We start from the raw sequence: 13,270 nt of genomic DNA, 5'->3' as shown, positions 1-13,270 counted from the left end.
GTGAGAGAGCAGCTTTAAGATACTCTTACCGCAATATTCGGCGATAGGAGAATGAGGAATTCCATGTAAATTGTTTTTAAATGTAAGTATGAATCAGTTCGGAGACAATTATATATGTCACCCCAAAACTGAAAAAAATCAACGGTTATCTTTTGCTCCCAGAATAGAATCGTCTGATGTTCTAATTTAAAGGCGCACATGCAGGTTATTGCATTTTTTTATGATTTTAATGCATTATCATTTTAAACTCATCTGACTTTATTGATAAAAAACAACATTTAATTTAGGTACAGATAGAGCATATTAGCCTTTTTACACGTTTTTTAAGTAATGGCTACGTGGTCACAAATTTTCCAATTAAAAAGTGCCAAAATATCGATAATTAAATTCAATTGAGTTAAACAGGTCAGGCATTCAAATAAAAATGCAACAACCCATATTGTGCGCTTACCCGCACACACGAATGAGTATGTATCACGCCTCCAACATAAATGACGCAACGCCATTGGTCCAGGACTGGCACGCGGTGACCTAATATTTCTCCATATTGGGTCACCAAATTTATATCAGGGGCGTAGCCAGCATTACGCATTTACGCATGTGTAAAACATCAATCTGAAAAATTAAAAAATAAATCTGGCCAAAAATGGCATCAAAGTCGAGGGCTAAGCTAAATATTGATATCAGAATAAAGGGATAGCTTACTGAGCCTAAATCAATCACTTGGTGACTACAAAGTCGGCGGCCTCGAACCTATAAATCCTTCCAAATACACATCAGTGCTCAACCTGTTAGTTCCATTTTCCATTTTTTCCCTGGCAAGTCATCCCCGCGAACCCCCCTACGGCTACAGGGATATTCCCCCACCAACACCCTCCCCCTTTCGTGCGTAACATTCAGTAAAGTTTGGCTACGCCCCTGTATATCGTACCAAAATGTCGTCTTTTTTCCGAATGAAACATTTAAACATGTAAACAGGTTGTCGACGTGATGTATACGTTACGGGGTTAGCAGGTGACCCGATATGGGATATACGGGGCGCAGGAAACCATATTCGGGTTCACTCTCACCCGATATGGTTTCCTTTCCCCTATATATCCCATACCGGGTCACCTACTAACCCAGTAACTTATAATATTGGGTACTTATTCCTCTTTTCCATACAGAAGATAAATTTGTTAAGTTGCACTTGTTGGTTAGGGTTTGATAGAGTGAGTAGCGCATTCGTGTATTTTTAATAGAGTAATGGGAAAATACCTAACAAAGGCTGATATGTGAGAACGTCCGAATCTGAAGTAAAACATACTGTTGCAATTGTTCGTTTTTGACACATTTACAGCAAAATATAATAAGAATACAACCTACATTTACAGCCAATGAAATTGCAGCTAGGCAACTTTCGCGGGTGTGTAAAGGTCCGCCCACTGCCACTCATCTGATATCCAATACCTGCGTAAAAGAGTTTGCGTTGCCAATATGTCACCCAATGAGGTTGTATTCAAACGGTCAGTTATATTACCTGAAATCTTAATGAGTAAGAATGGCTCTTTCTCTACGCTCACTCCGCCCATTCTTAATCAGAACAGAACAGAACAGAACAGAACAGAATTTATTACACGTAAACTATACAGTTTTTTTGTGATTCATATACATAATAAATATATTACAATTATTAATTAATCATTAAGATTTTATCTATTTTATTTAAATTATAAAAATTATAAATTATAACCCTAACATCAGCTGATGAAAGAAATGTACTAGAACTTTTTTTTTGTGAAAAACTAGGACGTTCTAGTGTCAGCAAGGGCTTACTGCATGCGGGATCCAAGTCAAGGACAAAGTACAATCATGAAAATTTTCCTTTTCTGATCATTTACTCAGTAACGAAAATATTCAGTCAACAATGACAAGAAAGGTGTTAAATGGGTTACAGGTTATAAATTATACCGCCGTTCGCGGATCCTTAAGAATTTCTTCATAAACAGTATAAATACAGCCGTTTACTCTTAATATTTGGGACATAACTACTATCTACTAGAAGCAGATATGTGGAAAATAACTTTATTAGTGATTGTTGCTTTTTCAACCAGCCAAGGATTTCTATTTGGCCGAGACCGTAAGACAATTTAAAGTTCTTTATATTTGTTACTGGGTTTTTGTTGTGTAAAACCAAGTGCCAAAATTACTTAATTTCTTAAAGACACTAATTTAAAGTTTTTTTATGACTTTCCTTATAGATATCAATCGATTCAGTTTAAAACGAAAATATAATGATAATCATTCAATTTTTTTTCATTTCAGAATCCAAATGGAATGGTTTGAAAGGTAACATAATAATTCTATTTTAATATTTAGAAGGACTCTAAATCATCAAATAGATACTGATAAACATGTTAAAAGTGTGAAACTGAACATTTTATTTACTTGTGGATCAAAGATTAAAGAAACCGTGCATCCAAAAATAATTTACATGTTTAAGCAATACTTCAAATATCATTATTCTGAAAATTATCATATGCTTTGTGGTAGTACCCCTATGTATCGCAGTTACATTTATTTGTAATATAAGCAAGGTAAGCATCGTGTCATCATAAAACGACTTACCTTTTTGTGTAAATTGTGTCCTTTGTTGACAAAAAACTTGACGTTTATATTGCATTACCCGTAATGGATCATGATGTCTTTGTTCAATTCAATATTGCGCTCTGATTGGATTAGCGCAACGTCATTTAACCAATGATATACGACGTCACATTTACCAACTATTTTTTAATGTATGTTCATTACTCTCTCTTTAAAAACTACTACACAGTTGTTGTTTTTTTCAATAAATACTCCTCTGCAAATTACTCAACAAAAGGCAGGGTTTTATTTTTCAAAGAAGCGCTCTCGTGCTTTACGTAATGTGCTCATGTGTCCTCCCGCGCAACGAACAAATGCGTTAAATTCATCAACAAAACGATTTTATGGTGGCACGAATCTTATCTTGTTAACCAGTTATTACGTTATTTATAAAGTTGAATTCACAAATCATAATTAGTTAACCTGTTAGTGTTGTATAGCTAAAGGGTAATAGGTGCCCATTCCGGGCACTTTCAAGCCTGCTTTTAATCCTGTGATATTTATCTTATCAGAAAAGTATCGCGAATATAAGATAATTATCGCGAAAAAATTAAGTGGTAAACACTAAAAAATTCGCGATCGCTATCAGGTTATTCTACTGCACCTATATGCCACCATACGTTTTAGCTTGCTATATATGTAATATCAATTGTTTATCTGTAAAGATTATTAATATCGTTCATCGCCGAGAGGATAGGTTCATCCCGACCCGAGCGTAGGGTGTTTTGCGGAAACGAGGTTATGGAAATGTGAATTCGTGGTTGTCATGGATATGCGCGCATTGATTCAGATTATGTTAATAGTGAAATCGGTCTTTAAATAGTTCTGAGGAGAGTGAAGCTTTATTTCTTGAAAGGTGTTTGATTTTTTTTATAGTGACATTTGAAGCGAGAAATAATTAATAAGCATTCTTAATATTGCAACAAGACAAGGTTTCTATGATGCTACAGACGACCGTCTTTATCAAGGGAGGTAATTACAATGTGATGACCATTTAAAAGAAGTTCCATACGGGCGTTTTATCTTTGCCCGTGGGCAAGTTAAGAATTTCTATCATGGTAAAAAATTTTGGTCTACTTATCTGAGGTGGGAGAAATGTTCATCTGTAAATGATGATAGCATATTCGCAACTACATATTATGTGGCCTAATGGAAACTATTCTTAATTGTAGGCACAACGACATATAGTATGTATCATACGTCATTTTTCAGTAACATGGGGTCTTAATCCCTTCTCGTCGTTCCAAGATGTGCCGAGAACAAAAGCAGATGCTTTACACCAGGGATGGGTAAAAAAGGACGCTGGTGCTGGTTGCCAAGGTAAACACTCGTGCAATTTTAGATATATCTTTTATTTATGTTTAAGACATATTAAAGTTATATTTTTTTGCCAAAAATGAAGCAAACGTTAAGGTAATGCTGGCGTGCACTTGTTTTCATTTTATAAGTATCTCGGCAAAAGCGTACATTTATGGCAATTTTCAATGACATAATTAAAATTTCATGGACCCCAAAATCATATCGCTATATTAACTTCAGGTGCACATTTCAACGGAGAGCGATTCTGGAAGGACAGTGATTTGGGTGTGATTCTACTCTACGATGTAAATGGTTTCATTGCTGGCATACAGACCGCAGTAAGTGCGTCTTCTGGACTAGTCCACCTAAGTTAAATCTTAATTGTGCATCCATTCATGATAATTGTAAGATATTTTGATACTTTGATTCAAATGTTAAAAGTTATTTATTTTTTTCAGTTTGATAAAAATACAAGTCCGAACCAGAATAATTATCCGGCACCACAGATGCAGACTCACCCATTGGTAGAAGAGGGCGGGAACTATCATAGCACCGCATACTTTATTCCATCAGGTAGAAACATGTACATGAAGATACAACGGAAAAAGGTTAATGAATGTTACAGATAATAGCATGAATAATGAAACCGAACGGAAGTAGCGCGTACGCACATGCATACTCAAACAACACAACGAGAGCCGTATGCGAAAAATGGGGATCTTAAAACTCTGACACAATAAATCAAGTGCAATATGATACTTGCTTAAATAGCTTTATCCAGGTAAATCAAGAACATTGAAGTCTCCTTTCCCATTTACAAGAAATAAAATTACATTTGCAGACACAGTATGCACTACAGGGCGCACAGAAGCCGATTTTCACCAAGAAGGCACCGGTACAGGGTTATGGGTGCAAAACGGAACCACCCCAAGCAGCACTGTGCAGATCCCGATGACAATCGAACAGGCACGAACCAGTGCATGGACAGAGGGAAAATGTTTTGCTTCTATGGGTTAGTTTTATTTTGGTGCTTTTAACAGTTAAAAAAATAACGTCTGAAAACGTTATTGCTATGAAACAGTTGAAGGTTTCCAGATAGTGAAACAAGCGACTATATATTGATACATTGCGATAGAATGGTTTCAGCTCAACTGTTTTTAAGGTCTTGTACCGTCATCGGTGTCGATGTCGTTGTGGCAAAACTTTTATCTGAGACACTGCACTTGCAAAGCATGGCCTATAATGAATATAAGCAACTGTCGAGTTATGCCACTTGTTTGACTGAAAAAAAAAATCAACAGCAGATGAGTCTTGGCGTTCGCTCAGCAGCGCTCTTGTTTGTGTTAGATTATTTTATGAAGAATTTGCATTTTTCACATTTGAGCGGGAATGCCAATCCATGTATGTTTCCTTTATTGAGATATTCTTGGCAAGGATAAACATGTATGCTCTGCTTCGTGGCATAATGTGCTACTATAGGAGTTGAGCTACTTTTCGAATTATTACTTATGCAGAGTGCATTGAAAGTCCATTTTCATCCAGAAGTTCTTTTACTATATGAATGTATTTGTCTGTGCCAAAATGATCCAAACTTTACAACCAGTAATGTTGTATGATTTTTAATGATAGCTTTTTAGCTCGACTATTCGAAGAATAAGGAGGGCTATACTACTCGCCCAAGTGTCGGGGTTTGCGTGTGCATTGGCGTCCCTTCAAAGTTTTGGTGAAAGTTGGCATGTTCTCTCATAACTCTAGTACTCTTCATTCAATTCACTTAATACTTCACACGGTTGTTCTGGGTCATCACACAATTATGTATCATTATTCCATATCATCCTGAATACAAATTATGGCCCTTGATTGACTTTGGAACTTGGTTAAAGTTTTAGGGCACATTGTGTCCGGTAAAAAGATTTGGTGCAAGTTGGGATTTTCATTAATACTTTTATACCCTTAATTCAATTGCTTCCTTACACATCAATGTCTACATGGTAACGGAACTCCATATTAGCCTTAATACAAATTATTGCATTGATCGACTTAGAGTTTAGTCAAAACTGCACTCTCACAGATATACCGATTTTACAACTTTTTTATTTCTTGTCTTAGAATGAGCATTTTTTTTGCGTAAATATCTACAAACCTATAATAAAAGATTGCTGACAAAAGATCAGATCGCAGATTTTCCTATTTCCGTTAGAAAAGTAATGTTCTATTGCTTAAACCGTTACTAACGGTTTAAGAAAAATACATAAAACATCAATTTTTGAACTTAAATATAAAAATTGACGATCTATTTTTTGTCAGCAGTCTTATATCACTGGGTTGCGTTTTCGCAAAAATTGGCTCGTTCCAAGACAAAAGATAAACAGTTGTCAAAACGTTCAATCTGTGAGAGTGCAGCTTTGAAGCCTAAGGACAACGTACTTGGGGTTTTAAAGCTGCACTCTCACAGATTGACAGCTTTGGCACTATGTTTAGTTTTTGTCTCAGAATCAGCTAACTTTGATATCAATGCCGTCAATTCAGTCATATAAGATAACTCGCAATAGAACAGATTTTAACTGTTTGGGAAACTGCAGAAAATTTCATTTTACTTCAATCGTTTTCGAACGTAAATATTAAAAACTGCGATCTGATCTTTTGTAACCAATCTTGTATCACTGGCTGCCAGACATTTATGCAAAACCTGGCGCATTCCAAGACAAAAAAACTTGTCAAAACGGTCAATCTGTGAGAGTGCAGCTTTTACTCAGATATCAAATATATTCCATTCACTGGACTTCCTACTTACTTTTTTAAGAATTGTTTTTTACAGGCACACATTGCATCGTTAATGCATTTATTTCATAAACAAAGCAGCAGGGACTCGATCATGTTTTTTTTCCCGTAAAATGCGCTATTTTTTTGGTATGACGAAACACAATGTGGCAAATCATTAGAAGCGTTAGATACCAAAACTTGGAACAGCAAGTATTGGTACTCGCTAAAATATCGTTTTTGAAGACCACCAGTTTTATGACTTAATTACAGCTTAGTTGTTGCGTGATTAGTTGATTGACATCACGTGATGTTATCAATATATTGTTAAAAGGTCAAAATATGAACAACTTGAATCCTGGTTGCCGTATGGTATAGACGTCTCTTTTCTATTTTTTCTTGACTTTTCTTTTTTACTATAACTATTTTTTCTGCACTTTCGATATCATAGTGTAAAATAATGATAAAATAACGGGAAAAGTAATTATTGGTCCAAAAACATGAGCGAGTACCTTTAAACCGTCTACATCGAACGGTTTGCTTGTGATTTTTTTTATCTATCTGCAGTAATATTCAACTGTTTTATTTGATTTTTTTTCCAGGAAAGCATTTCTGGTACAATCTGAGTAAGGGCATGGACTGTAATGACTTCTTCCCTATGTTTCTACTATACAATGGTGGCGTTCTCAACGGATTTGGCTGGGCTTATGGGATTGACATTACTGCCTCCAGTCGCCTGGAACATCCCCCGGCGGTCACATATGCGGTAACTTTTGATTCAATTATTTTTTTAGTTCACGAAAAAATAGCATTATATTATTTTAATATTATTTTTATCATTGTAAATATAATTTAAAGGTTGAGGAGATAGAGGAGTAAAAATAACGGTATTAAATCTCGCCGTTGATTTTGATAGCGTCAATACATAGGGGATACTTGTTTGATTCAGTGTAATATCGTAATATATTTCATCGAGTGAACACCAAAAGTCATATTAAATGAATGGCGTGGCAACGATTGAAATATTTACTTTTGGTGTTCACGAGGTAAAATTTATTTCGATCGTACACTAAAACGAACATTTTTCTTTTATCATTTGCCTAAAAAAGACAGTTTATCGTTGTTTTCAGAAAGCACGCCAACTTGTATGAGAACGGAATATCATTTCGGAAATGACGTTGTTTAATTTGTGTCCCAGCTCTGTGCGCGCTGACGTTTGATTTGAAATTGAGAGCGGGCTAAAATTTCAAAACAGTGAAAAATATCAAAATGTTATTTCACTGTTTGAAACAGTGCAATATAATTTATTTTCACTGATAACTCACTATAAACAACGGTATATTATATAATAAATTTGGAAATGCATTCAATTAATTTTGTTCTTGTTTAATTATATTTTGACAAATGAATGCATACATATATTTCAATCTACTAGTATATTTCATGATTAATACAATTATATTACAGCAATTTATGGCGGAGGTGCCAACCTGTCTGGGGACATGGGGAACCCTTACAACACTGCACATTTACCTAACCGACAGCGCCCTTGCTGATACTTGCTAGATCTACAACCTAATTATATTAAAATTGTGACTGTAGTAGCATGTGTGTTTAATTTACAATAATTTATAAAAACTTATATAAAAAACTGAAAATGTCTATATTGCCTTCTATCAAAATACCCTCGTTAAAAAGTGAATAAATTATATGAATGTTTGTCAGATTCGGGCTAATGAAAGGATTCTGTCATGTCTTCAATGAGTCCTAACTTATGTTTGCAAATGAACTCAGAAAAGCATACGCTTGTAACAGCAGGACAATTCCTTACCTATATTTACACCAATAATTCATTATTTCATTCATAGCTTGCTAAAAATACTTTATTTCATTTCTCACCAATTCTCTAAATAGAACGACCGGGAACAGCTGATCAAATTATGTATCCGTAAGAGCAGTTTTCGAAGATTTCAAAGAATGTCCATTATATCTTCGAATATAATTGTAATAACCATGACGGCCGCCATTTTGTTAGTCACGTGACCCATTCCGCGGGTTTTTGACTGGCTGTCACAACACTTGACAAATGCTTTTCTTGACCTTGTATTCGTATTTTCAAGCTAATAATTTATAACTTAAGTATTGCTAATTGGTATCGAGAACTGGCACATCGAGAAAATAATTTTTAGTTCGGAATTATAAGAGTTTTTTTTGGATTTTTTTTTTTAAAAATGATTGAGTTTGAAAATCCGGTGCCAGCGGTATCGAGTACCAGTTTTGCAAACCCTCTGAATCAGTTTGCGATATGTTGAAACATGTTGATGAAAATGTGAGATTAAACCACAATAGTCTGTACACTATTTTAAGCAGCTTGTCATAGTGACAGAAGCGATACGTAGATACTTATTCTCTATTACGTAATGGTGATTTTTATTTTGTTTCGGGAATATATCACTTGTTAGCCACAATAATGCGCGTTTAGGGAACTTTTTAACATTTGGATATTCATTTAGTTCCATAAACGCCACAAGTCGACTATTCCATAAAATATATCTTCAACTGTTACTCCACAATACAAAACACTTCACTGTTAAATAAAACCACAAAAGTTACACTTTTATTATTTCAGCCAAAACCTTTTACTTATTGCACATTAGTTTTAAATGAAACACAAATAATTAGTTTAATTTAGATCGACTTCTGTCAATAAAGCATCGCCATTTTCAAACCATCTAGCAGGTGCCCGTTATCTTTCCGCTCAATATACTAAGCGCTGGGATCTGTCATTCTTGGCTAGGAAAACTACAAGTGGGATATGGACGCCTGGAGTCGCCAAATAAAAAAATCGTCAAAGACCCTGAAGCGGCTGTTTATATGGACTAATCACTTGTCTACTTTCATTGCATTATTAGTTCATTACCTGAAAGGTAAAAACACGGCCCATTTCCCCGCTATCCCGGTATACCCCCGGACCGGGGGGGGGGCGTGGTTACAATTGACTGGTGCATTAGTAACTGCTCACTGATCGTGTCAATGTGGTTATACCACCATTTACTGATAAAGATATGTTTATTTGTGTATATTATGGCGTTGTGAGTTTCTCGGTTAGTGCTTGTGAATAAAACAGCCGTTGTGGCGATGCTGTTTAAATTTATAAAACAGCCGTTGTGTTGTATAGAACAGACGTTGTTACGAAGTAATATTATTATTATGAAACAGACGTGTTGTGACCCTATACTCGTATGTCTGTCGTTACTAGTAATATGTAGCAAACAGCGCGGGATAGGATAAAAAGCAAAAAACTTAAGCAACAACGAACACAAACTTTCTTCTACGTTTATATTTCATGCACACGTTACCATTTATTCTCTAATATTTTCACACAAATAATAAAACACATATAATCACACTAGTGTATTTTTTGGCTTACAGCCATAATCTGTATTGTATAGTTTTGCTTTAAAGACTCCTATACCCTAAAAACTCCTAGGGCCATATTCAAAAAGCTTCTTAGTGAACTTTATCAACTTATGAATTATTTGAATTTTAACACTATTTAAAAACCGTATTATCAAATTTGTTCACATGGCTTTGTTATTTGGAACCTTCATTTGTATATATTTAATATAAAACCATTGTTAATATTTTTGAAATTCAACTAACAGATTAACTTTTTTACTTAGTTTAAAGTGACACTCTTATTCAAAATCAATACATACAAATGTATAACAAACATTAATTTTGAGTGATATACTTTCAACTACTTACTATATAATGCATTTTGGGGAAGTATTTATTACGGATAACAAGTTTATAACCGTGTATGTAATAGCTGAAAACGCAAAAATATTAAATGATTGGTGAATGCTAAAAGATTTACTGTGATCTTCTATTGTCTCATAAGGTAAAAATTCCGTGTTTTCTGCACATTTCTTTCAAATCAAACACAGTATCCTTCATGGGAACCATTGTTTTCGACATTTATTAATCCTTTTTGGTAAATTAAAACAATTGTATTAAATATGGTAAATTTCATTTGAGAGTTATAGTGCATCTTTAAAAGTTTTTAGAAGTTGCTTTGTAAAAACGACCCATGTACTCTCAAAACCATTTATTTTATTGACAAAAAATCTAGGCTTTTGGTTTTTATTGTCCCTGCTGTTCTGAAACATTCGTATTTTGTTAAAAAAAATGATTTCAAATGGTCGTTAATTGAGCTTGTATGAAAGTGTATTTTGTTCTTCCAAAAGGGATCTCTCACAATGTAAATGAAAAAAATGTCATCCTATTACATTTCAAACGTAAATAAAGACAAAGGTATAGGTAAATAACAGTACAATAGCATGGTGCATCCGCAGGCTATATTTGAAAAACCAATGTTTTTCTTCAAAAGAACTGTGGCATTACAATTGTCTTGCTTTCTAACTAAAACAATGCAAAGTGTTTACATTATTGATTTATATACAGATCTGGCAGGAAGAGCTATGACGAGTTTCCTCTTCAAACACAAATAGACGCATTCGGAACTTTTCGACAATTTCCGTATTGATTCGGAAATGGACATCGACTTTGTTATTTTGAGATTTACCAATGCCTGCAGAATGAAGATACAGCCTACTAAATAACATGTTTTTATTCTTGTCACTTCAGTTAAGGTAAACCATCCATTATTAACACAAAAAATACTTTTGGTTAAGATTCATTTTAAAGTTACAAAATGCTAATTTTGAATATTTTTAGTTTTTACCGAAAGCCTGTTTCATATTGACATTATGCTATTTAAGAAACATATTCATAAAATTGCTATATAATTATGGTAAAATGGTGTGCTATCACCTCTATTGAATAAATCATAATAATTATCATAATAGTTGCGTCATTATGGTAATTCATTAAAAAAATATAATGGTTAATTGAAATAAATAAAAAAATAGAAATAATCTCCGTGTATATCTACAGTGCATTAGCACATCAATGCATCCTTATGATTGATGGCTTACCTTAAATATGCACTCTCACAGATTGACAACTTTTTTTTATTTTTTGTCTTGGAACGAGTCCATTTTTGCGTAAATGCATGAACAACAGTGAAATAAGACTGCTGACAAAACATCTGATCGCGGGTTTATATATTTATGTTAAAAAATGAGGTGTTATGCATTTTTCTAAAAGCGGTAGTAACGGTTTTAGCCATAAATCACTAATTTTCGAAGGTAAATATGAAAAACTGACATCTGATCGTTCGTCAGCAGTCTTATATCACTGGTTTTTAGATATTAACGCAAAAATGGCTCATTTCAAGACAAAAAATCATTATATGTTAGAGTTCAATTTAACCCGCTCTATTTTCTGTGGAGCGTCAAAATTGGATTCTAACTTATTTGGTATGTGATGGTGCAATCGTCAAAATCAATTTGCGTAATATTAATGAACAGAAAATTTGAAAAATGCCTAAACCTACACATCAAAACGAAAACACCAAGTAAAATTGGTAAAATAGAAACTTTCCCAATACTTATATATATGAGTAAATCAGCTGTCAGCAGTTATTGATTTTAATCAGCTGAAGCAGTAGATATAAACATTGGCTGGCCGAGTTAGTCGATATTTTACTCAATATAATGTAGATCTCTAACAAACTTAAAGATTTATTCCATGAATTGACAAAAAATAAATGGTTATGCAGCTGCATTGCATCAAACTATTATTTTTTAATCTGGAGTGAGTATCGGCAAGATGCTACGTAAGGTTTGTGTTCATAAAGGTTATTAAAATAACACAATTTAAACAAAGTGCTAAATAATCGTGGCCGAAATAAAATCTGTGAGTGAGTCCCTTTCAACACAGTTGGGTATATTATGTTTCAACAAAAGGCGATATGCACATATAAAATTTATGGTAAAAAAGAAAGAAAACGCGTTTTTGTTTTACAGTCGAACCCCGTTGGGCCGGGGAAAATACATCGAGCATTGGAAAATTCAAGCCAAGCGGGACTGTTTACCTTCAGTATGAAGAAATCGGTCCGTTACATATAGTTCGAGCCAACCAGGAATTCGAGTCATATGAGTTCGAGCCAACGGAGTTCCACTGCATGTGCAAATTGCTATGATTGGGATGACTTTAGTTAAATATAGTTATTTATTAAAAATGTAAATTATCCTTCAGTCGTAGACAAACAGTTCAAACCAAAGTCCCGTTCAGTCGTACTGCATCTATTTCGATCCAATCTCCCTTAGAATTCTGAATTGTAAAGACCTCGATCCGTATTCGGTTAGAAACACCCGGAGCTGTCTGAAAATATATATATGACAACACGGTGTAAATTATTCTCTTCCAAGCGATATTGATAAATAAAACAACAAACGTGTTCGCGCATAATCATGACAGTGACTTATATCAATTGCGAATTGAGCAATGTTGAGACCACATCCCTACATACTTTCTTTTAAAATGATAACTCATTAATTTAAACTAAAAAATGGACTTCGTAAAGCGTATGAAATATTACTGAAGTACCAAAAATTGCATATACCGTACCTTCTATGATTTTTTTTTAAAAGCGCTCAGTCTTTATAAGCTTATAAGC

The 13,270-nt window shown here is 34.2% G+C and overlaps 1 protein-coding gene across 1 annotated transcript; it reads left to right on the top strand.

Annotated features, from left to right (window-relative positions):
• The first annotated feature begins 1,981 nt into the window (after nucleotides 1-1,981).
• On the top strand, nucleotides 1,982-8,346 carry LOC128211140 (uncharacterized). Its single transcript, XM_052915582.1, has 8 exons — nucleotides 1,982-2,119; nucleotides 2,305-2,328; nucleotides 3,838-3,945; nucleotides 4,165-4,262; nucleotides 4,383-4,497; nucleotides 4,766-4,936; nucleotides 7,287-7,450; nucleotides 8,152-8,346. Exons 1-8 carry the CDS (start codon nucleotides 2,050-2,052, stop codon nucleotides 8,248-8,250), a joined length of 849 nt encoding a protein of 282 aa, XP_052771542.1. The 5' UTR covers nucleotides 1,982-2,049; the 3' UTR covers nucleotides 8,251-8,346.
• Nucleotides 8,347-13,270: the final 4,924 nt, after the last annotated feature.

The sequence above is a fragment of the Mya arenaria genome, chromosome 12, assembly GCF_026914265.1.
Source record: "Mya arenaria isolate MELC-2E11 chromosome 12, ASM2691426v1".
In the NCBI taxonomy this organism is placed as follows: domain Eukaryota; kingdom Metazoa; phylum Mollusca; class Bivalvia; order Myida; family Myidae; genus Mya; species Mya arenaria.
Note: the sequence above shows the minus strand (reverse complement) of the source record. Positions and strands in the feature narration are given on the sequence as shown.